This window comes from Argentina silus (assembly GCF_951799395.1).
Source record: "Argentina silus genome assembly, chromosome: 21".
Lineage (NCBI taxonomy): Eukaryota > Metazoa > Chordata > Actinopteri > Argentiniformes > Argentinidae > Argentina > Argentina silus.
In genome coordinates, this window is record NC_139675.1 from 10,495,584 (window position 1) to 10,520,890 (window position 25,307).

Below are 25,307 nucleotides of genomic sequence, written 5' to 3' on the forward strand. Positions count from 1 at the left end.
GAGTGAGTGGGGGCTGGGGGTCGTGGGTGGGACAAGACTAGTGAATGCCATGGAGGAGCGTAAAACTGCTTTTAAGCTTCTGTCCCTTGAACATGTGATGGTGTTTTTGCATGCGTGTGAACCAGCCTGTCCTGTCTCCTGATGGACAGCTACGCCCTTCAACTAAGAGTGCCCCGCCTGAACTAGCGCTAGCTCCATATACGGACACGGCCAGCCGGTCTACAATTACCTTAAAAACTTAAGAGAAAGTCAGAGACCAAATAATTCATGACCATAGTCACAATTATGAACACGGACTCCTAACTCCTCTGGGTTATTCATCCTGACCAGCGTCAGCATCTGTGTCTTCGGTGTCCAAATTCTCCGTACTTCCATAGTCTCTCTGCCAGAGAGGAGAGTAGATTGTAAATAGACACACAGAGCATTTATACTTTCGTAGTTAGTTACTAGCTGTGCTGTAATGGAAAATACATATTCTAACCATTTTCATAATCTAGTATTTTACCCTGTTTGGAACTCTTGCATCCGGTGACTTCTTGTTGAGAACAGGGCTTAGCTCTGTCTGATTCACGCCAACTGGGTTGATATAATCATAAAGACAATGTATTACACTTGTGTGACAGGGGAGGCTGTAATAATCTTCACGATCATTTACTGGCTGATAAAACAGGAAAAGAATGGTAAATAGTGTCCAGTCGATAACATTCCTACAATGTGTACTATGACATGTTTGAATGTTAAATGTGTACTATGACATGTTAAAATGTGTACTACTATCACACAACAGGTGAGGCTGGTGAAGGTAAAAATCCGAGGATGGGCTCATTGTAATCCATGGAACAGTATGACCTCATTCCATTCCATGCATTACAATGAACCAGTCCTCCGATTTCCAGTAATGTCAGGAGATTTTAGTTTCACTCAGGTTGGTAGGCGGTGGCACTTCAGACTGGTGACAAACTCAATTAACTCCCTTTCACACTTCCTCTCCCTTTTTGACTCAATGTGACTTTGATGTCATGTCATACCCAGACCTTCCTCAATGCAAGTTCTTACGTTCTGGTTCTTACGTTCGCTTGTAAAGTCGTGTGACTGAGAGAAGCAAAAGAGAGCCTTTCATCTATGCTTCTATATTGCCACCCAGTGACTGAAAAGTAAACACACTTAAAAGTACAAACTCAAGTTGGAGTTCACCACAATCACCAGATTCAAAACTGTGTTAGATACATCATTTTCACTCATGAAAACAGACTATTATAAGCCCGTGTACAGTACATGCCATCTAGTGGGCGCCAAAAGACACGATCGAGAACAGAGAGAAGAGGACTGTGGAGAGACTCCAAGGGACTGACACTACCTCCTGAATCCTTCGCCATGAAACACATACAGTAGAGCCAAATAGGAAGTCATTTTACAGAATCAAAGATAGAAAATAGAATAAAGGTCCAAATAAGTTAATCACCATTACAGAGGAGACAGACAGTTTCATGTTTGAGATATATTTTGTTATCACCCACTGTGAAAATGACAGTGAATACCCTTACTTTAGCTAGTAAATCTGGCCCAAATAGTCATATCTGAATAACTATTCACTAGAATTCACTAGATGTGCAGACCTTGAAGTGAGAGCAAGAGTGGGAGCGTGTGTTTGATACCATTCCTGATTCCACTCCATGTATTACAATGAGCCCGTCCTCAGATTTCTGCCTCCACCAGCCTCCCCTGAGTGGAAGAGACCTTCGTTCAAGTACAAAACGCTGTTAAGATAAGTTGGATCTTTGGTCTAAACAGCCCCAATGGCTGCGATTTAGGTACAGCCTTAGCACAATGAATAGAAGTCTACAGGAACAACTAGCCAGCTCCTCTCAAAAGCAGGTAAATAAACCTTAGTATCGATGAGTTCATCTACCTCTGGGTAAGTAGAAACAATGTAGAACTATCCCTTTAAGGAGGTTTCGTGTTTCTCCTGCCAATTATCCTCCTACAGTGTAATGCAGGAGACACCAGAGGGGGTTGTTGCACCAGAACAGAGGTGATTTGTGTTGAGAGTCACGAGTTCAATATCAAATCAACATCAGTATGGTTGGATAATAAAAAAAAAAAAAAAAAAAAAAAAATAGATAATAGTAACAATAAAACTAATAAAACAGACGAATCAAATCATATTTCAAACAATAGACAATAGACTTTACAAATTAACACTTAAACATATTATCGACAGAGTACCACTGTGACGTCTGGTCAGTTAAAACAAAAGAGCGAAACCATCCATTCGGCATCACTGTCAAAAAAGACAAAGAGGGCACTGTATCAGTCAGAAGTCAATCTTAACCAATCAGGTCCACCGATCAGCACCCTGGACAGCACCTAATCAATCAGACCATGGCTAGCACCTCCCTCACCAACCTAAAATGCTTGAAGCTGAATGAGGGGGTTGTGTGTCCTGTCATCTAGTTTCTTTTTCATGTTGTGTACACGACACTGTATTGTATTTTCGTTACTTAGTGCTAAGCTGCTTCGTTAATTCATTTTATCTGTTACTGCTACTCCAAGAGGGAATTCATGGAAGATAAATAAAATATGAGCAATACATAATTCTGAAAAAAAATACAGCTCACTTTTCTTTATGTATTTAACCTACATTTGTACAGGCACACAAGTCAGAGGTCACACAACAGTTTTTTTTTTTTATGATGACCTGCTGCCCCAGCTATGATCTCTAATCCATCTGCCGAGGATACATTATTCAACCCTACACCCAAACCCCCATGTGAGAGGATACTTCAAATACAGCTGCTTTTCTAGCTATTAATTCAAACCACACCACAAAACTTCCCCTTTAATCTGCCATCTGTCTGCTCTTACAGCATGGGAGTGATGATCGTTATTACTCAACTGCTGCTGGATCCTGTGCTCAACAGTGATGCAGTTGGGAAAAACAAACAAACATGTTTATACAAGAACTGATTTAGACAGCATTCTAGTAACTTGTGGAAGCTTGCTTTTAGCAGTTAGGTGTGTACATGTTGTTTGCACATGTCTGTTTAATACTTACAGAGAAGTGGAAGAGAAAGTTGAATGGAACAGCACTTCAATGTGTACTTCAGAACAAACAGTTCCAAATGAAAACAATCAGTTCGTAAGAAACATTCTGAGATAAACAGTACGACATACAACCTAAAAAAATATATTGTCTCTCAATTGTAAACAGTGGAGTTTCTAAAATCACAGTGTGTGCTTTTAGAGAAGACTGAAGAATATGAATGAAGAATCATGAGTTAGTAAACTAAGTGCAGGGTTGCTGTAATTCCTAAATAAGGCAGACTATCGGGTTCATTAATACAACAGTGTAAACAGTTGAAAAGCTACTGTTCAGTAAGTATAAAAAAAACAGCTAACCATCCATGATAATGTTGCACTTGAAAAACAGTATTAACTATATAAAGATAATTCCAAATGAAAAACTTAGCAAGGCGTCAAACAGTTAAAGGGTCAAATCACTCACAGTAGTTTGGTGAGAAACAGGATGTTTGACTAATTCCCCCCAAATTCCCCCCAAGGGAAGGAAGGACTGAAATAAACAGGGATTTTCAACCAAACAGAAAGAGATTGAATGAGCCTGATACAACAGTGTGTCTACAAGTCTCTACAAGTAGGGTTCAAACCGGCACAGGCAGTAACACAGCATTTGAAAATAATGAGGTGAAGCATGAAAAAAGCATGCTGTAACCATCCCTCGCATATACATACACATTCCATCCTATGTAGGTGAAAAGGCAGGCCTGCCTTATTGCATGCTTGCATATAGCTTGCTTACAGTTGCATTGTACATACATACATACATATATACATATACATAATACATAATACTATTGTTTACAGTCACTTGTACGTTTTCTTGTCCGATTAACTCCCGTTTGATTCGTCTTTAAGTTGGCTTTCTCTTGTCTCTAAGTGATCTTATTGATTATTGATTTCTAAGTGTTAACTAAGAGAAGAAACAATTACCTGAACCAAACGCTAGTTAATTGGACATGGAAAACATACAAGAAACGATGTAACACTATGCTTTTATTAGCTATTTAAAAAAGTCCTGATGGGAAAAATGAAAAGTTCACAGACGACATTTTTATGAAGCCACTTCCCCTCCTTACACTGACTGTTGCTTGAGTCGGCTCCATTGCCCCTGTCTTTGGTCCATGTCAACGACCTAATAAGGCAATGCTTTAATTGGACACGGTTATGGTCAGGTCATCTGTGTCATCTGACAACAACAGCATAATGAACCGTATTGTCTTCCCTCCCTGAGGTCTCAGCACCATCACATGATCCTCCCTGAAAGAAAACAGAGGAGGGGGGTCAGGGTGGGTGGCTGAAGGGGGCGGGGGGTGGAGAGAAATATAATATGGCGAAGCGTCGATGCATCCCTGCTCTTATTCACTGGCCGTGAGGTGAAATAAAAAGTAAATCTCACCAATTGTGATTCATTTCTATTCTGAGGTTGGAAGCTGATGTCAGCATACATTAGCTCATTCGGAACCACATCTAGGTAGAGGAAAAAGACAGTTCTTATATCAACAACACACACACACACATGTAGTCAAATGTAAGTCAGTCTCTCACTTGATGTATACATGTACACTTAAGCATTCACCACTTCCTCATTCAACATTCACCACTTTCACTATAAGAGTGATGTAGGGTTAGATTCACTTCTACAGATACCCTCAAATAATCAAATGGACAACCATAACAGATCACACAAACTCAGAATATGGTATGACCATATTTGGTATGACCAAGATTGTGACAAGTCGTCATACTTACCTTTGTGTTTTGTTTTGTTATATTTCCAGGACATAACCGACAGGACAAGTACCAGTAAACCAAGAGGTATCAGCACTCCACACAGTATTTTTGTACGGCGACGAGGTGGAATAGGATCTTGAAAAACTAAAACAAAAACACAAGCAAGCAATCTACCTGATATCAACCTCGGACTGACCTCAAATCCTAAAATATCAGATGAAAGAAAAGCTTGAAATTCAATCTCTATACACAGAGTAATGGAAAATCGTCATATTGATAAAGATATGATTATCCTTCATCAAATATTCATGTTGAAGCTGTTTTCCTATTGTTTGGACAGAGCACATTATTTTCATATCAACATCGGAAATTTAGCCATTGATTGCTGAAAGGAGGTATAATTAGTTACTGCAACACACTGGGACAGAATAAAGGCCCTCTTTGAAATGGAACAAAGACAACCCATAACAATGAGCTGCCTCTATCTCCATCAACATGTCATCTCTTCTATTGTAGTGTTCTTTTCACTTCCACATACACCTGAGGAACACAATGAGGAACAGCTGCTGTGTGTGGTACTGTCCTGGTATAGTATCTGTAGCCACTGAGGAAGGTGATGGTGGTAAAGGAACTAGATGCTCCCTAAAACACACTTCTTCTGCTATTTGCTGTTACTTCAGCAGCAGTAGTTCTATGATTCTTCTCATGAAACAGAATGTCATTATTAATGACTGATAACAATGGTGACACAGAAATAATAAGGTGCACCACGTCACTGTTCCTCTACTCTAAATATCAGTCCTCAAATAGTGTCATGAAATGAAAACAAAACATATCTGTGATTCAGCTCCTATGAAGGATGTTCTGCCTCAGTTTACTGAGATCACAGTGAATGACGTAACCCCTTTATAAATGTATGAAACCTAACCAGTGTCCATTTGCTCTTGCAATAACAGGAAAATAGAGCATCCTGGAGCTATAATCAAGGTCTCTAAAGGGTTTCATTTAAATCGTTACAATCTCTGCTGACGCACCTGGAATATGAGGGCAAACCTGCTTGACATGGAGTTCAGTAGTGTGGTTGCTGACTGGGTTGGCAGCCACACAGCTGTAGGGGTCTCTGTCCTCGAGCTTTATCTCCAGAGGGAGAGTCAGGATGGTGAGATCTGGACTGCTGGTCTGGTTGAGTCTCTCCTTTCCTCTGTTCCAGGACAGGGTCACCTCTCTCCCGTTCTCCACAGAGCACACCACTGAACAGGTCTTGTCTGCAGATCGACTCTGAGTGGACTGATGGATGCCAGGTTTTGAGAGAAGATCTGGGAGAAAAGGAAAGAAAATACAGAACAAAGAAAGAAAAGGACCCCCCAAAAATAAAAAGTTTCCACAGGAAAGACACTGTTCGTGTGAAGAGAATAGCAGACAGCAGCCTGATACCAGATCTACCCCAGATCTTCGCCCAGAGAACTGCTGCTCATTGGATATTTTCTCTTTTTCGGACCATTCTCTATAAACCCTAGAGATGGTTGTGCGTGAAAATCCCAGTAGATCAGCAGTTTCTGAAATACTCAGACCAGCTGTCTAGCACCAACAACCATGTCACGTTCAAACTCACTTAAATCACCTTTCTTCCCCATTCTGATGCTCGGTTTGAACTTCAGCAGGTCGTCTTGACCATGTCTACATGCCTAAATGCATTGAGTTGCTGCCATGTGATTGGCTGATTAGATATTTGTGTTACCGAGCAGTTGAACAGGTGTACCTAATAAAGTGTCCGGTGTGTGTATACAGTGGGGGAAATAATTATTTGATCCCCTGCTGATTTTGTTAGTTTGCCCGATTACAAAGAAATGAGCGGTCTATAATTTTTATGGTACTTTTAGTTGAACAAATAGAGACAGAATATCAACAAAGAAGTCCAGAAAAAACACATTATATAAAGTTATAAATTAATTTGCATTTGATCGAAGGAAATAAGTATTTGATCCCCTACAAACCAGCAAGAATTCTGGCTCATACAGACCGGTTATATGCCCATGAGGCACAAAGATTAGTCCTGTCACTTTAGGAAAAGTACTCCTAATCTCTGCTTGTTATGGGTATAAAAGACACCTGTCAATAGAATCAATCTCTTCCATTCCAACCTCTCCACCACCATGGGCAAGACCAAAGAACATTCAAAGGACATCAGGGTAAGAGTTGTAGACCTGCACAAGGCTGGAATGGGCTACAAGACCATCAGCAAGAAGCTTGGTGAGAAGGAGACAACTGTTGGTGCAATTATTAGAAAATGGAAGAAATACAAAATAACCATCAATAGCCCTCGGCCTGGAGCTCCATGCAAGATCTTGCCTCGTGGGGTAAGGATGATCATGAGAAGAGTGAGGGATCAGCCCAGAACTACACGAGAGGAGCTTGGTAATGATCTCAAGGCAGCTGGGACCACAGTCACCAAGAAAACCATTGGTAACACACTACACCGTAACGGATTGAAATCCTGCAGTGCCCGCAAGGTCCCCATGCTCAAGAAGGCACATGTACAGGCCCATCTGAAGTTTGCCAATGAACACCTAAATGATTCAGAGAAGGCTTGGGAGAAGGTGATGTGGTCAGATGAGACCAAAATTGAACTCTTTGGCATAAATTCGACTTGTCGTGTTTGGAGGGAGAGAAATGCTGAATGCTACAATCCCAAGAACACCATCCCCACCGTCAAACACGGAGGTGGAAACATTATGCTTTGGGGTTGTTTCTCTGCTAAGGGTACAGGACGACTTCACTGCATTGAGGGGCCAATGGACGGGGCCATGTACCGTAAGATCTTGGACGAGAACCTCCTTCCCTCAACCAGAGCACTGAGGATGGGTCGTGGATGGGTCTTCCAGCATGACAATGACCCAAAACATACGGCCAAGGCAACAAAGGAGTGGCTCAAGAATAAGCACACTAAGGTCATGGAGTGGCCTAGCTAGTCTCCAGACCTTAATCCTATAGAAAATTTGTGGAGGGTGCTGAAGCTTCGAGTTGCCAAGCAAAAGCCTTGAAACCTTCAGGATTTGGAGAGGATCTGTAAAGAGGAGTGGACCAAAATCCCTCCTGAGATGTGTGCAAACCTGGTAACCAACTACAAGAAACGTCTGACTTCTGTGCTTGCCAACAAGGGTTTCTCCACCAAGTACTAAGTCATGTTTTGCTTGGGGATCAAATACTTATTTCCTTCGATCAAATGCAAATTAATTTATAACTTTATATAATATGTTTTTCTGGACTTTTTCTTTTGATATTCTGTGTCTATTTGTTAAAATAAAAGTACCATAAAAATTATAGACCGCTCATTTCTTTGTAATCGGGCAAACTAACAAAATCAGCAGGGGATCAAATAATTATTTCCCCCACTGTATATCAGGGTTGGCGTCAGTGGAATTTCAATTGTCAATTCAGGAAGTAAATAGAAACTACAATTCAATGATTTAAAATAGGACATTTATTTTCAATGATTTCTCATTGAAAACCTTTTTGAGAACCTTTGACACATTTTTCAATTTTGGAATTCTTCATTCAAATCACTGCCTGAATTGATTAAACTGAAGTGACCCCAACCCTGCTATAAATAATCAGATCAGAGATGAACCAGAGTGATGTATAATAGGGAATCAGTCAATGGAGAAAGGTCAACATTGATAAAGCCATGGGGTTGATTGATAGCTTAATTGTTTGATTGATTTGAGTGGTTAGTTATGTTAAAAATATAAAATGGGCCTTTTTGATGCAAACAATATGAGACAGGCAGTCCTAGACAGAGGTTCGACTAAAGTTTATCTTTAGACAAACTGCTGATTCAAACTGATTTTGGCAGATTTTAAATCTCTGTCTGCTGAGAGCCTAATGCAGATCAACTAAATCCACAAGCTATGAAAAGCAGTATACAGTACACTCACCATAGACAGTCAGATTGAAATCATGATTGGAAATCTTATCACTGGTAATTTGTAGCCGATAAACTCCAGAGTTATTGGTGGTGAGGTCTTTGATGGTAAGAGATGCTGTCTGTCTGTCCAGATGCAGTCTGTCTCTGAAACCTCCCTTGTAATCTATGACCGTTTGTCCACTGAAGACCAGACTCTGAGCTATAGGTGTGTCTGGAATGACTGAACCAAAGCTCCACAGCATCTGAACATCACTCTGTAGTCCAGTAACTCCAGCATGTAGAGTGACAGTCTCCCCCTCTGTCCCTCGAACGTTCTTCACTTCAGTCGCTGTAGATCCCAATAGATCTGGAGACAAAAAGGTTATAAATATATTTTAGTGGTTATGATAATGTAGATATAATTAAACCTTAACCTAAACGAAGCCTTAATGAAACCAGGACCCATTTAGGTTTGAAACATCTTTTGTGACGGCGACCTGGCAAAATGGCAACGCAGGGAGGTTCAAACAATGTTAAAAAGATTTTTTTTAAAATACACGAGCGAGAGCGGACCTCACAAATGAAAAACCGGTGACCGGTGATTGAAAATATTTTTTTAAATGACAATCTTGATAATAATAAAAAAACACGTCCTCTATCTAAACTTCCAATAATATAACTTGTTGGAAATGTAAAAGGATATGGACGTTGCGGTGTACATGATCTTACTACGCTACAGACGGGTCGAATCGAGGGTTGCGGTGTGTGGATACGTTGTTGTTATTGTTGAAGTTATTGTGCACATGCATAAAATAAACATGAACTTTCTTACCACTCATGAAAAGTAAACGTATTCCTAAAAGCAGACTTGGACCCTGTTTCTGGAACATGGAGACGATGGGGTAGTAATGTGATGAGATGAAGACATTGGGAGTACGCACAGCATAGCCCGAATATTTCAAAAGGGAAACGTAACTGGCTCATTAGAATACATGGAACGGAGTCACGAACACACTCCGATTTCTTCCATCACCAGGTCCCCTGGTATAGCACAGATATAGCCCGTCAGGCCGTTATAGACGTTGAACATCAAAGTGACAACAATTCAAAGTCCTTGTTCAGTAAGCGTCACTCAGACTTTCAACGTTTACAACTTTTATACTTTTATTTTGGACAACCAGATTGGCGAAACACTGTAACACTTATGGAAGGAACGCAGAAGAAGCATGACCCACTTCGAAAATTAATCACTTTGTGACGTTAATCACTTTGACAGGTAGCGAGGAGGAACCTTTACAACCTGAATGTTAAAGGGGCCTGCTAACTCGAGGTGAGATGTATGAGGCTTAAAGGCCCACTTTGATTTCCTTTTCAAATCATTTCTGGGTAAATGTTAGCTTACATGCTTAAATTGTTTACAATTAAAATGCTCAAAAAGAAGCAAGAAGTAGCTTTTTTTGCATATGACATTTTCTCAAGCCAGCAGACTACAGGACTGAGCCTTTCGTTTCTAGGTTCAATGTTTTTAGCTGGCTGTAATGTTGACCAATTCGTAAGCAGCCTACAGTGTCTCTTAGGTGGATTTATGCAGCATGGAAAAAATCACAAGTCTGTAAACACAGAAATTCTGCTCCTCTGACATAGTCTTGTATGTAGAAAATAGTATTTTTTCCATTAAAAAAGCCATAGAGACATGAATAAATGCAACATTGCATAACTACTGATTTGGGGTCTCCTTGGGCAGCCATAATCACTGCTTAATTTTCATGCAAGGGAAACTGGGTCCAGGTATCTAAGGGTTAAATCACGCCCATTGAAAACGGAGCATTTGAGGGAGAGTAGCAGGGCTAGATTTTTACATAAAGAGTACTGGAAAATGACAGAACCTAATTTTAAAATAATAATGACATAATCCCTGTAATATCATTACTGAACCACAGAGGCCAACCACTACCAGCAATACCATTGATCAGTGGGTAATATAAGTACCAGCAATACCATTACTGTACCTATAGAAGTACCAGCAATAACAACCAGTACCAGCAATACCATTGATAAGTGTGTGTTTATAAACCACAAGCCATATCCTCAACATGTGCAACTTTATAAAGTAACATGCCTTCCATGCATGCTTTAACACCTTCATTGAATCTGTTATTTGGTGTTTGACACTTGGCATATGTGGTGATGCTATCTGCCAGAGATAGGGTCACTCTCCCTCCATGAGCTGTTCTTGTTCTCATCTCTCCTCTGCAGGCCTCACCACATCCTGTCTCTCTCAATAGAGACCCTCAACGTGCATATCTCATCAGCATGCCTTTGCACGGCTTACAGTATGAGTCTATGAAGCACTACATGCTGTTCTTGCACGTGTTCTTGTGTATTTCACAAAAAGAGTTAGACCCTGCTGCAAATGATTACCACATGATACCAGGTCAACATTTATGAGCACTTTAGTTGTCTAATGACTAATGTGTTTTACATCAACCATCATCTTGTCTCCATGAGGCAGTATCTTCTATTGCATTCATCCTCTCTCTAGACAACCTCTCAAAAACATAGGAGGAGAATTACAATTGCTGGTAAGTTGGCATTTGAATATATTAGTAGCTGTTTAATGGCTGTTTAGATAAGTACCCCAGTGCCTCTGTTATTATCTCTTATCACTACCGTCCTCCATGCTACACCATGCTGCCAACCATACATCAACCACACAGTATGGCGAAACTGAGGTACTTCAGTTAACCATGCTTGTTGATAAGCAAATGCCCAGTCTTTATGTCACCAGACTATAAGTCTTGTGGCGCGCAGGAGACCTGGACCAGTCTGTTATGTTTGTCACATATTGTTTACGATATTATACAAGCAGTCAGGCACTCTTTTTTTTTTTTTGCATACATTGTATGTCTGGTCCTCTGTGGCTCTGTTGGTAGAGCGTGGTGCTAACAATGCTTAGGTTGTGGGTTTGATTCCTGCTGGGACCATGTATACTGAAATGTATGCACTCACTGCAATGTAAGTTGCTTTGGATAAAAGCATCAGCTAAATGGCATATATGAATGTACGGTATGTATTTCCTGGGGGAGGTTAGAGTTTGAAATGATGTGGTAAAAAGAGCAGCAGAGAAATAGGCACTTAGGTGTCTATCATTTCAGAAGGCACATACTGTGTGTACATCTAGGTGTACCAAGAATAGAGAGCATCGCTTGCTTGTGGTTTCAGGCTGCAAGGGAAAGGAGGGCACCGCATCTCTGTGCTGCACGTGATATATGAGGCCGAATGAGAACATTCAATAACCTATAAACTGATCAAAGAGGGGAACTTACAAAAACCACACACACACACACACATACACCATTTCTTGGCATAGAGGACCATCTCTACCTGATGCACTTGAACTGTTTCACCCCCCCCCCCCCATTTACCATGCATTGCAGTATTATTATTGGCTGAAACTTCTCAAATTTGCCATTCAATCAAATTGTAGATTTGAATAAGCCTTCAGCTAAGTGTCAATGGAAATGCACATACAGCAGACCTAGATACTACTCCTTTTAATCCAGACTTTTTTCCCCAGGCCTCTCATGTTTATCTTTAGAATCAGATAGGCCAACATATAATATTTTATCAATTCAAAGAAGGCCTACATATAAGTTGTATCACAGAAATTAATTATGCAAAAACAATACACCAGTAGGCCTATACCATAATTACAACTGACACAGAATTCATATTCAAGTCACATTTACATTGACTACATTTCTTCGTAACCTGTACTACACCTCAAAAGACAACACTGAACAAGGTCAAAGGTCACTGACCCCAAGGTCAAAGCTATGCCACGTAAAAACTACCACACAGGTAAAATCATATTAGACCAATTAGACCAATCTAATGCTAAAGATAAACCAAACACTAAAATAAACATAAGACGCCTAATGTCAGGGAAATCATGAGACCCTGTGGCAGGTAACAAGAGCTGTATGGTTGGTTTGCCAGCTCAGCTGTTACCTCCCGCAGGGTCTCGTCCACCATTGTGTGGTTTTCCCCAAAGGTCCCATTACTAAGATGGTTCTGAGGCTCCTCCCTGCCTCTCAGATTCTCTGGGGAATATGAGGAGAAGACAAAGGGGGCATAGTGAAAAGGGTTGCAGGTGTGAGACCAACAGACTGTTTAACTGACAGGTGTTGAACAAAGTCTACCTCTGGTATTGACTGTTTGCAGTGTTCTACAGGAGGTAACACCAGTCAATAGGGTCGACCTTCAGGCTTAATAGTAACAGTAGGATACAGCTCTCTTGATGCTCCACTAAGGGGAGCCCTAGAGCAACCTACAGTACCAGTACATAGAGGTTCATCTCTACCCTTGAAGTCCAAATCGACCCCTGGCCCAGCCACCCCCCTCACACCCGAGTCACTCCACACCCCCTTCATATACACTCATAGCTCCACACCTAATCTTGTTCCCAGACACTTCGGGGACGAGGTTACCCACACCTGTAGATCTGAGAGGAGTTAATCAGCAATATGGGAGGGTAATAGCCCAGGTGAAATGTTCACCTTCTTGCTCACATCAGTCCTCCACAACAGTCCTCTCAGATCAACAGTAGTGTCTGAGGGGTTAGGGGTAGAGGGCGATTTGAAATTCAGCATTGTAATGAGATCAGGCAGTTGTACTTAGTAAGGTGAAACGTCAAAATAATGTTGCATATACTGTAGTTATTCAATGTGCCTAGTTATTCCATCTGATCACTCAGTAACATTGTCCTTCTGAACAGACCCCAGTGCTGATAGCAAGAATGGGTTATTTCTGCGTCCCCATCCTCCACCCCTTTCCTGAGGTGAGCACTGGTGCACTCCCCCACATGGATCACAAGTCCAACCTTCAGGAAATGGCAGGAGTGTTCGGGTACAGCGTGTGGAATGAAGTATTATTGTAATACATAAGACGTATACAGTATAGAAAAGTGCTAAGACCCAAAGACGCTTTACAAAAAGATGTGGACAGAACATCTTGCTCTTGCTGTCACCATAATTTCTCCAGCTCTCCACCACAGAATGTGACGTTGATGGTGGTGGTCTGGTTCCTGATGGGGTTGGCAGCCAGACAGCTGTTGATGTAGTTGTAGTCCTCTCCCTCGTCCACCAGAGGGAGACACAGTTTGGCGACTCTCTCCTCTCCTCTGTACCAGGAGAGTGACTGAAGAGCTCTGAGTTGAGCACTCAGCAGCTTGAGTTGAGTCTCCCTCAGCTGATACAGTCACTGTGGGAGTAGATAAAGAAGACAAGTTTTATTGTTTCATAATGGGAATGCTATTAATTAATCTAATGATTAATTATTAATCTTAGTAGGAGTGTTTCATCTCCTATTCCAGGATTAGATGGTTTTTCGACGTTGAAGAATGAAGTGGATTCTGCTATGTATTGTTGGTACGTGCGTCTTATATTTGCTCAATGGTGCAGCTTATCCAGTGGCATTAATAGTATATTAGTATATACTACTAACTATATATAGTAGAACATTTTATTTGTTTCTCATTTGAATGTTGGGCAACTGACACTGAGTTCACAATTCATCCACCACCGTATTGTGAGATTATGGGCCTTCTCTCAGCAAATTCTGTAATTAACTTCATGGCACACCACCAAAGAGCTAGATTGAGTTCATCATTTTACCTCGGTTACACAAGTGTCTGGTCTAATTTTGGTCTCATTCCGAGCGTCACTGGAAATCCCCAGATTTGATCAGTATCCCTGAGGGACAGTTCCCATGCCCAGTGCCCATATGTAACCCAGTTGAGATGGTAAACACACTCCTCAACTTGAAATACTCCACCTGTGCCATCAAATTGCTGGCTTTTCAGTGGCATCGCTGCTTAACAATGGGTATTTAGTAAATTCATGTAAAAGAAGTATTTTGCTGCAAGTTGCAGTAAATCATATTTTCAGCATGACCTGATTCATTTTTCTTACTGTGTCTGTCAAGTAGTTTCAAATGAGTGAACTTATTTTTTTGGGTTGTTGTAGTGTAGTTAGTTACTAATCTTTGAGTGGTTGCTTAGCTGAAGCTGCTCAAATACAAAGATTTGGATTGTTTCACACCAGGAAACAAAGAAAATGCTTACAGTTTATCCTCTAGTCTGCATGTTCGGGGTGGTTCCTGACGGGCAAGTGGGAGACATTAGTTTATTCGAACAGTTCCACTTCCATTGGTTCCACTTCCATATCCATGTCCAGTAGGCCTACCATGCTAAAATTGTTTTCACAAAACATCCCCTCTTGATGTTAGTGATTCAGAGTTGAACTTTCAGGTGGTATCCATTTTCCAAAGAGCTGACAAGCGACCATAAGTTCAAGATATAGGCTACCAAGGCTGTTTCTCAAAAAAATATATTCCTCAACATTTAAGGGAACAATTTATCCAAATCCAAGTAAGATTGGTCTGCACTGCACTGACAAGATAACATTGTTAATCAGTTTTAAGATGAAACCTATTTTTCAGTCTGTCAAAATCTGAATGCATTGAGCAAGCTGAATGTGAAATGTGGGAACCTGTGACAGGCTTTTACCACAATACAAACATCTGTCATGTTCTTATTATGGGCAAACATTAATTTGTGTCTACATCAGTGTCTAATTTGTGTAAAGATATTTTTATATTTTATTTTCATATTTTTTTAAAGGAGCTTGATAGATAACCACATGTTTGAGTTGATATATACTGCACATGCACTATACAGTACAGTGCTTTTGTTCTAGGGGTGCTGTAGAGTAACCATAAAGGTTGTTTACATGAGAAAACAGATTAACTATGTCAATCAAATCTCACCAGTGTGTCTATTGATCCGTACAGTACTTCTCATTTCATTTCCTAGTTAAACGGGACTAAACTAATTGCATAGACCTGATTGTTGTTGTGTGTCTTACAGAACTTTATTTGACTGCGGCCCAGCATGGCGGAGAGAGGATGACAGGCACTGTGGGAGGATCCATCACATTTCCTGTCCCAGTGCTGGAGGAAGGCTCTTTAGGTTATGAGGGTATTGGGGTTATCACAGTGTCGGGAGGGAACGCTGGTGCAGTCTATAATGAAGGTATTAAAGACAGACTTCAGTGGGACCAACAGACTGGGCAGTTCAGCATCAAACTACTCAAGACAAATGACTCAGGAACATATAAAGTGGAGAATCTGAAGAAGCAAATTGCAGTTACATTTCAGATCACAGTTTATGGTGCGTAATTAAAGGGCATTTCACATTTATATATGTTTTTGTTAGCACCAAGTTGTTACAGTTGCAGTCAATATCAAAATAATATTACAGAGATTTAGATGAATCCTATTGTTACATTCAATAGCAATTCCATCTTTTTCAGAGCCGGTGTCCAAGCCAGTGACATCACCACCAGTCGACAAGACATGTTCAGTGGTGTGCTCTGTGGAGAACAGGAGAGAGGTGACCCTGTCCTGGTACAGAGGAGAGGAGAGACTCAACCAGACCAGCAGTCCTGATCTCACCATTCTGACTCTCCCTCTGGAGATGAAGGACCATGATGGAGACACCTTCAGCTGTGTGGCTGCCAACCCAGTCAGCAAGGAGACTGTTGATGTCCAGAATGTGTGCAGGGCAGGTGGTCATATCAACAGTACAGGTACATGAAGCCTAAATGAATAGCTTGAATGACACTCGCTTAAAGCAGTGTAGACCTACTGCATCTTGCCAAAGTTTGGCAATATTTCATAATGATTTATTCTTTTCTGTTTACCTACTTTAGGCAGTGAAGGGAGGACTCGGGAAACCGCCATCGTTGTAGTGATGTGCGTTTTGTTTGTATCAGGAGTTTTTGGACTGACAGCGTATATGAATAGGAAGAAAGATGGGCACTCACAAGGCAAGTATTTATTTATCTGAGAGGAGTGAGGTTACTCCCCATGTTAAATAGAAAACATCCATGCAGTCTTCATTTAATCAAGGACAGTGCTTTAGAGATTCATGTCCATTCAAGGTTGGTATTTATTTGTGAGAGGAGTGAGGTTAACATCATGCACTTTATTTTTTTAATTCAAAGATAGTACAGTATCAGAGAAATGTCAGAAATGCTTTAATCCAGACCACAAGATACATCCACATGAGACATACAATGTACTCTGTAGTGATGTGGAAGATTACAATTTCTTTTTGGAAAAACACGCCCTGCGATGTTCAGTATGACTTTGTCTAAATCAAGGATCACACTTGTTCTGAAGTAGTTTTTTGCGGTATTTGTTACAAAAACAGAAGATCTAAAACAGATACATGTATGCACCTACTGTCCTGGCAGTCTCACACACACACACTTCATATTGATTAATATTTGTCTTTTTTTACAGGTTTGTCCTCATTGAAGACGGTTTGTTATGCGCCAGTGATCCCTTTTCATAACCAGTTTGAAAAACAGGTAAGCAATAAGTCATGCATTACTGGATATTCAACTAACTCACTTACAACCAATCCATTCATTCAACAATTTTTTTGTAGAATCCTTCCTCCTCAGCAGCTTTGAACATTAGTTAAATCACACTCTCATTATCTCATTTATCTGACTTGTTTTCACTTCATGAAGTTGGGACAGCAGGTGTGTATCAAACAACATGTTTGAAATATCCAAAGTCTCTCTCTCTCTCTCTAGGTGCAAAGTGAGAATACTGGGGTGTTCTATGGGTGCATCTTAACAGTCTGATGCTTTCGGTGCTTTTCTCCATCCCTCACCTGCACTGATGTGAAAGAGCTAGACTGGGAAATAACTGGCAAACAGCCACCATATTGCTTTCATCTACCCTGTGTTCTAGATTAGAGCAGATGAAAAAGATGAACAATTTGGTTCTTCCAAAGGAGACACCTGTGTGAATTATGTATTATTTGGGCAAATTAAGGTTATTGGAAGACTGCTGCTATATATATATATATATATATATATATATATATATATATATATATATATATATAACCTTATATGAACCTAATAGAAATATGCTAGTTCTTCTTTCATGCAGTTTGGAAAGCATTCTTTATTTGTATTATTATTAGTAGTATTCTTAGTATTTTATTGTTCCTGCCATCTGTCCAAATAACTGCAGTATGCACATGTACAGTCATTCCAAGTCAACATTTTGAATATCTATTGTACAATGCACTCTATGCCTCTGGTGTCTTGTACTGTTTGTACAATTTCCACAATTGAAGTTCCGTTGAGGAAAAATAAGGTTATAAATTAAATTATTATTAAATGTGCTGTCATGACACATGACATGTATTGTCTTCATCATCCGAGGAAAATCTTCTTAAGAATGTATTTCTTTACATTAAAAGAAAAATAGTATCTTGAGAAAATTACGTATGTAATGTCTTATGTCTGGGATTTACCATCCTTTTCAACACATCATCTATTAAAGGTGCAATCTGGTATTCAAACAACAACAAAATGGTCACCTCACCACTTTTTCTGGTGAACATCTGATAATCCAGTAGATGGATTATCACTTTTGAAAAGTGAGTATTAAAATTGCCCCACTTGCATCATCTTTCAGAGCTGAACAAAACCTGATATAGTGGCAATTTAACCTGGTCTTTTTGGAGCCTGTAGTGCCACCTAAAGGAACCTAAATGAACTTGAAATGCTTACTGTATACCTGTAGTTTAAAAAAATGATGAATGTTATCAAGAAATTGCATTCATGCAAATTAAGTAAAATCCGTTTCAACAAAACCTGACTTTGCCACCACTGGGGCACCAAGACAGAGAAGAGCCGTGAGCAGATCAAATCATTTAGGCAACCTTTGAGCTGTAAATATGAATGGAGATAGAAAGCAGAAATACAGGGGAGAAAGTAATATGCTAAATATCAATCTATTATATATTTTTTTTACAGATCTAGTAGTGGCCAGAATAAATGATTAGCTACCATTAAAACATGCTGTTAATCTACATGGTAAGTCCCTCTCATCACACCCCATGGCTATCCCTCCCAAGCCCAGCCCCCCAGACCATCTGTCAACCCCACCCACTGGTTGGTTTATCTCAACAGTCAAATTTCTGAGGCAGGTGAGCGGCAGGTGGGGCAGATGTTATCTTTCTTTGTATTTCTTTGTTGAATACTCTACTTCTTCTTTTACCTGGGCTTTACTTTGCATTGCAGACAAACTTCTCTGAATACCGTTCACATCCAGTAACAGTCCACACAAAGGGCAGAGGCACCTCTCTCCAGCAGAGGGCCAAAACTTACAGTGTGAGAGGCTTAGACCCTCCCCAGTTGATAGAAACCTGATCCTCATCCTGTCGGCTACAAAATGACACCATTCATGTGAAGGACTATGAACATCAAAAATAAGTTCTCACTATGCAGCTTATTAGGTATATACCCCATTGAATTAAAATGTAACTGTGCTTGCAATTTAGATTTTAACATTCTGAGTCATTAGGCGTCTGTCAAGAGAGATGAAGATGTTGAATGAGACATCAGCACAAAAACATTCTATATCAAAATTGGTCACCTACAGTATGAAAAGTAATCGTAAGACTGCTAATTTCAGTACTTCACGTTAAGATCGCATTTATAAAGGCTTTATAATTAGTTTTTTGACTGTTGTCATTTCCAGATCATGAATCCTAATTACTCATTGGTTGAATTGTGATTGTCGTTTGGTGCTTGAAAAATAATGAGCATGGGACTGCATTGTTATGAATGCTTTGTAGATAATATTAATAAATCCTTGTAATGTGTGCACCATCTTATTAGCTCTTTATGAACCCTTATTCAATGATCAATGCATTAGAATTGTGTTGACTTCAAGAGGCAGACGTATTTTTTTGACTGTGCTGCTTTGTTCCTTTATCTGGCTGTCATTTGAATATGTGTGGCAACTGACAGATCTAACAATTCAACCCAGTGATGAAAAACCAAACACTGTGTAACCCTTTATCTTACAGCCAAGTAATGCCCTGTAAAAATGCATATTTTCTGGTACTTACCTGAATAAAGTCAGCTCAATAACCTTGTGTTAATGGCACATACAGTAGCTAGCTTGTGTAATTAATATACAATTATCAGGTATTATTCGTTTTACTTAGTCATTTCTAAGTAAGTACTGTACCTACTTAATACCAGGTTTTAATTACTGCATTAGTTTGTTTCATGTACCCTTATTAAACTGTTGTTCCCCTAAACAGAAGTGAATGTCTGGTGGTTTTCTTGAGACAATCTGGTCGGGGGGTTTTTGTCACGTAGAGAAGCCTCGTGTGACGGCGAGAGACGAGTGGTTTAAGGGGAAACAGCTTTGTGAAAAGGTCATGGGCTAATCTGGTCAGAGGAACAAGTGAGAAAGGAAATGCGGTAAAAATGCTGCTACGTTTCTCAAGCGTGACATGGTGTGAAAGGAAAATAGACTGTGGGTTTGAAGTGTCAAACCTTTTTTAAATTATATGCCAAAACCTCCTGAGAGAAACATTAAACAATGTTTGGCGAGTTACGCTGAAAGGATTTGAAAGGACGTTTGCGATTACAATAAAAACATGTCTCGTATTGCCATTACTAAACTTTGTTTGAAGTTTCTCTCAGGAGATTTTGGCATATAATTTAAAAAATGTTTGACACCTCAAACCCAGTCTATTTTCCTTTCACACCATGTCACGCTTGAGAAACGTAGCAGCATTTTTACCGCATTTCCTTTCTCACTTAAAGCTTTCACTACTGGCCTATTAGGACAACTCAGAGTAAGATGATATTTCACCTAAACATGAAAATAGGCTGAACCATTCCTTTCATCTTTTATCTTATTTGACATGGTAAAATGGTAATTACAACGTAGTGACTTAAAACATTTTTGACATTAGTTTATTCAAACAGTTCCACTTCCATTCATTTTCTGGACTCAAAGTTAAAGAGGATAATTTCATAAACTTCCCTTCATGAATCTGTTGTTATGGGTGGAAATGGAGAGCTGTTGATACTGTATGAAGCTAAATACTGTTTACTAAATGTTGTCCACTATGTAACCCTTGACAAAATGCTGATGGTATTAGTTCTCATCAGGACTAACTGTTTAAAGTATTTTTTTTGGCATATCAGAGCACATAGTTTTTCATTGTTAAAAAAGGAATCCATTATAGCTAAGATAAGATAAAAAAACAAAAACATTATCATCCCCAAGGAAAATTGTCATGGACTCCCAGTGCTGCTCTATAAACAATAAAAACATTCACATGAACAGGTAAATAGACCTTCTAACCTCTCCAAAGCTGGTTATTTAGCACTTTGTTAACTTGAGAGGCCACACACACTTGAATGAAATGCATAGTTCTGAGAAAATAGTTTAAAAAAAATAAACTTCTCAAAGGGATCTCATTCCCTGATCACTACCGATTAAACATTGTCATAACAACTATTAGGTAGCTTTTAGAAAGCTTGAATGTTAAATTCTGCACCTTTAAATAAACACAGATAAAATAATATAATAATGCAGTATGCATCCTGATACACACTTTCTACCACTAGATGGAGCAAGGGCGTAGCTAGGTAACTTTGGGTGAGTTAATTGGTTTCATCTCATGTCTGACAGAAATCGAAACAAAGCATTGTCTCACGTCAGATCGCGTGAATCTATTGTTTGAGGAAGGGGGGGGGGGGGGGGGGGTACCGCCGTTATGGAACCTGTACTGTAATTACAAAGAGCCATCTGTTCAGCACACTGCTTTTACAATGTGTACACACAGCTGTTTTAACTGATAGAGCCAACATGCACAATATGTACACGTACTGTGCTTGCCATCTTATTCAGAATAAGCAGTTTGGCACCAAAGCATGTGCAGTGAAAAAGGCATTAACCCTAACCCTACTGAAATGAAACTTGGGAGAACATGACGGAGGAAACATCTTTCTAGTTTCAGATTGGGCAATCCTCATAATGACTTCCTGTTTTTTCTCCTGCTGGGTCAACACCACTGGAGACAGCCAGGCGATGAAGCTGGAGTTTATTTACTTAGCTATTGATTTAGAGAGAAAGAGACCAACTGTCACCAACTGAACAACTCTGTACTTTGTCACTATGGTACCTGTCTCTATGCATCATTATTATTGTTTGAGTGAAGCCAAGCTGAATTAATAATTATCTGTGTGTGTGTGTGTGCGTGTGCGTGTGCGCTCGTGTATGTAAGAACTGAACTGCTTTTTCCTCTGTTTCTCAGGGTGTCTATGGTGAGAGTGCATAACCAGGGAGATACCCAGGCACTTGACTAACTGTCTGTCCTTGTTTAGACTCTTCTGTGGTTTCCTAATACAACATGCCGCACATTCTTGTTTGCTGACTACTGTCTGTGGCTGTGCCGGCAAGCTCTTTTCTACTGTGAGACCATAGGCACAGTCACACTGATATATTTGTATCTACTGTACGGGGAGGCCAGTGAAGGTAGAAATTGCAGGACGGGCTCATCGGAGGATGGACTCACAGTGCTACTGTACTCTACTTTCAAACATTTCCATAGTTCCAGACACAGAAAACCATAACTATGGCAACCACTGATCCCATGGCACACTTGACGTCATCTTCAATCAAAATGAGGGGAAATTGAAAACAAAATAAGATAACATTTTGAGATAAATACAGACAACTTTGCGCCTCACTAATAACAGTAAATCTTAATTCAGAGAAAGCATCCGAGACAGAGAAGTTATTTACTGTACAGGGTAGGTTGTACAGACAATTACATTTAAGGCTATTTATTTGATATAATTTGACATCAAAGTTTAGCACTGTTTAACACTAAAGGTTACATCATACATCACATGCAGATAACCCTCAGTCCATGCTGCTTGTTCTTCAAATATTGTAATGAGTGTTTTAACTGACAACAGTTTGCAGGTGTTTCTAATCTGTCACCATAAAATACAGAACATGAGGGTGAGCCTGGAGCAGCTGCAGGCAGGAAAGAACCATTTACAAAAGGTCAGCTTCATAAAGCAGTTTTAAAAATTAAACCGTCAATATACTGTAGTATGCATTGTCTAATACACACAAAATTGAACACATACATAAAATACATACAGTCATGTATGAAACGTACACGACTGAGATGAACATAGTTCCCTTTCAGTAATATTCAGCTATATTCGGTTCACTAGATATTGCTATATATTACATATCGCTCATCATGTGAGACTGGCTGAAGATCTATTAACAGGCCTGTAAGGGCCAATGGCAGGGAAGTGCCCCTAAAGGGTCCCGCCCTCTCAGATACCGTATGTTAATATTGGACTTCACCCACAATTATGTATGCAAACTCTAAATTACCAATAAAACTGCTCCAGAGCACGTTCACATTTACTGTAACAAAGCTTCCAATTGAATATATTCCAACAAACAGAAGGAAAAACAACAACCCTACAGCCTCAGAAAATCTCCCTCATGAAGTGACAAAATCACCATGGTCTCCGAGACAATGTAACTTGAGTTGACACCATTGTCAGCTTGGGGTTCTCTCCACCTGAATCTAGTCGTGGCATATCCCTTTGCTCCTGGAGAGAGATACTTTTGACTTAAAAACTCTGTATTAAACTATGTTTATTCACCGAAGAGCATCACATGCTGTACATATAAAAGGTTTAGAGAAACAAGAGAAACAAAGAGAAAAAGAAGAAGACAGTGTGTGAGTGGGGTGAGACAAGCAGGGAGAGACAGGGAGGGAGACATGGAAAATGGGCAGAGGGGGAGGGGGAGAGCAACAGAAAACGGAACAGAATCACCCATTTTGTTTAACATCTTGCCAGAGGGAGAAATAAGAGGACAGTGACGCCTTATTCTCATATTTCTGCAATACATGAGGTAACTCAACACAGCCTCCAAGCCTGGAGAGCATTTCTACAAGCATTCCCAAAGCTGGAGTAGTAGCTACAATGCCAAGCTAAAGGTTCTTGACTGCAAATACAATAAACAACTGAAAAAGGCAGATAGAGAGCAGCTCAAAGGCATTACGATGAGTGTGCTGCACATTGTGGGGGGGAACATGAGCATATGTGGGTTTTACCAGGGTTCTTCACTATGAGGGCTGGGATGCCAAAGACTGCTGAAAGAGTAAAGATTCTATGCAGTTTACCTGTGTGTGTGCGTGCATGCGCGTTTATGTGTGTGTGTGTGTGTCCGTCAGTCGCATTTTACTTTCTGATTGATGACAGTAACGTTTGCATAAAGAACTTCATCCTGCTCTCTCTCAGACGACGCTGTATCTATGAAGACGAACAGAGGAGGGTCAATGTGAGTGTGTGTGTGTGTGTGTGTGTGTGTGTGTGCGTGCGTACGTGTTACATTGCATGTTACAAGGGAAGTATGAGACATTTAACCATTTAACTGTCTGACCTCAAAGAGGAAGAGGAAGTCTGTTAACAAATGAGATAGTATGAACAATAGGCCACTGTACAGTATGGAAGCAGATAGCAGTACTGTACACTAGGCCACTGTACAGTATGGAAGCAGATAGCAGAACTGTACACAAGGCCACTGCCTCTCTTCATCTCATTACCTCTGAGTCAATATAACAAGTCCAGACAGTTGATTAATGGCCTGATCCTTCACACAAGGACATATTTCTGAGGTTGCCTTTCTAATGAGCGCTAATGTGCCTGCTTCTCTTACTCTGGAATTTACTCTGGATAACATTCACTCCCTTTCTCTAAAACACTATCCCCGCCTGCTCCATCAGGCCTCTGCAGCTCATCCAGAACGCTGCCACTCGTCTGCTGTTCAATCTCCCCAAATTCTCCCATGTCACGCCCCTCCGCCGCACCCTCCACTGGCTCCCGGTAGCAGCAAATCAAATTCAAGACCCTGGTGCTCGCCTACCGGGCAGCAAAGGGAACAGCCCCTCCCTACTTGCAAGCAATGGTCAGCCCCCAAACCCCTGCAAGATCACTCCACTCCTCCACCTGGGTTGCCCGCCTGGCACTGCCGCCTCTACGTGGATGCAGTGGCCGCGCTACTCGGTCACGGCTTTTCACTGTCCTGGCGCCCCGCTGGTGGAATGAGCTTCCCACTACTGTCAGGACTACAGAGTCACTTCCGATCTTCCGCCGTAGATTGAAAACCCATCTCTTCAAGCTACATCTTAACAGTCCCTCCTAAAGACAGCTTCACCCTCACTACCCCCCCCATACTAATCCTAACCCCGAGACCTCTTCTCCCCTGCTACCCCCCTGTACAAGTTCTCTCCTGCTAATAAAATACATTATTATATATAATAATAGCCTACTGGCATTACGACTGCCCCTGGAGTGAGCATTTTTTACTTTGTCTTATGATGACTGTTGGATAGATGATTCACTTACTTGAACAAATGTATTGTTGTAAGTCGCTTTGGATAAAGGCGTCTGCTAAATGCCATGAATGTAAAATGTAAATGGATATTGTCTCTCAGTGTCTATACAATTCAACATGTTTATTTCATTGTAATCTCCTTTCTAATTTATTCATATTTCAATTCCATATCAATTCAAGTGTCATTTCTCTTTCCACTGAATACTAGTATTCACTCAACCGAATATTCATTTAATTCCAATGCTTTAGCTCAGTTTAA

At 40.3% G+C, this 25,307-nt stretch overlaps 2 protein-coding genes and 1 long non-coding RNA gene across 6 annotated transcripts; 2 read left to right on the plus strand and 1 right to left on the minus strand.

Annotated features, from left to right (window-relative positions):
- Window positions 1-511: 511 nt before the first annotated feature.
- LOC310820897 lies at window positions 512-3,434 on the plus strand. The gene is made up of 2 exons (XR_014554845.1): window positions 512-1,781; window positions 1,812-3,434. It is a non-coding gene; the product is annotated as an uncharacterized lncRNA (long non-coding RNA).
- LOC310820895 (SLAM family member 5-like) lies at window positions 2,596-14,915 on the minus strand. Of its 3 annotated transcripts, XM_083692729.1 has the most exons (7): window positions 14,838-14,915; window positions 13,743-13,975; window positions 8,745-9,080; window positions 5,844-6,125; window positions 4,828-4,953; window positions 4,475-4,545; window positions 2,596-4,335 (listed from the first exon to the last, which is right to left on the minus strand). In XM_083692729.1, exons 3-7 carry the CDS (start codon window positions 8,974-8,976, stop codon window positions 4,261-4,263), a joined length of 786 nt encoding a protein of 261 aa, XP_083548855.1. In that variant the 5' UTR covers window positions 8,977-9,080; window positions 13,743-13,975; window positions 14,838-14,915; the 3' UTR covers window positions 2,596-4,260. The 3 variants fall into 3 exon arrangements, with proteins under 3 accessions (XP_083548855.1, XP_083548854.1, XP_083548853.1); XM_083692728.1 differs by lacking the exons at window positions 13,743-13,975; window positions 14,838-14,915 and adding an exon at window positions 9,546-9,871 and having other exon boundaries at window positions 4,828-4,944; XM_083692727.1 differs by lacking the exons at window positions 13,743-13,975; window positions 14,838-14,915 and adding an exon at window positions 9,546-9,867.
- Window positions 13,983-19,765, plus strand: LOC310820896 (uncharacterized protein). 2 transcript variants are annotated; one of them, XM_083692731.1, is made up of 6 exons: window positions 13,983-14,142; window positions 15,642-15,944; window positions 16,087-16,362; window positions 16,486-17,148; window positions 18,619-18,678; window positions 18,886-19,765. In XM_083692731.1, the coding sequence occupies exons 1-4, from the start codon at window positions 14,115-14,117 to the stop codon at window positions 16,620-16,622; spliced, it is 744 nt and encodes a 247-aa protein (XP_083548857.1). In that variant the 5' UTR covers window positions 13,983-14,114; the 3' UTR covers window positions 16,623-17,148; window positions 18,619-18,678; window positions 18,886-19,765. The 2 variants fall into 2 exon arrangements, with proteins under 2 accessions (XP_083548857.1, XP_083548856.1); XM_083692730.1 differs by lacking the exons at window positions 18,619-18,678; window positions 18,886-19,765 and adding an exon at window positions 17,380-17,618.
- Window positions 19,766-25,307: the final 5,542 nt, after the last annotated feature.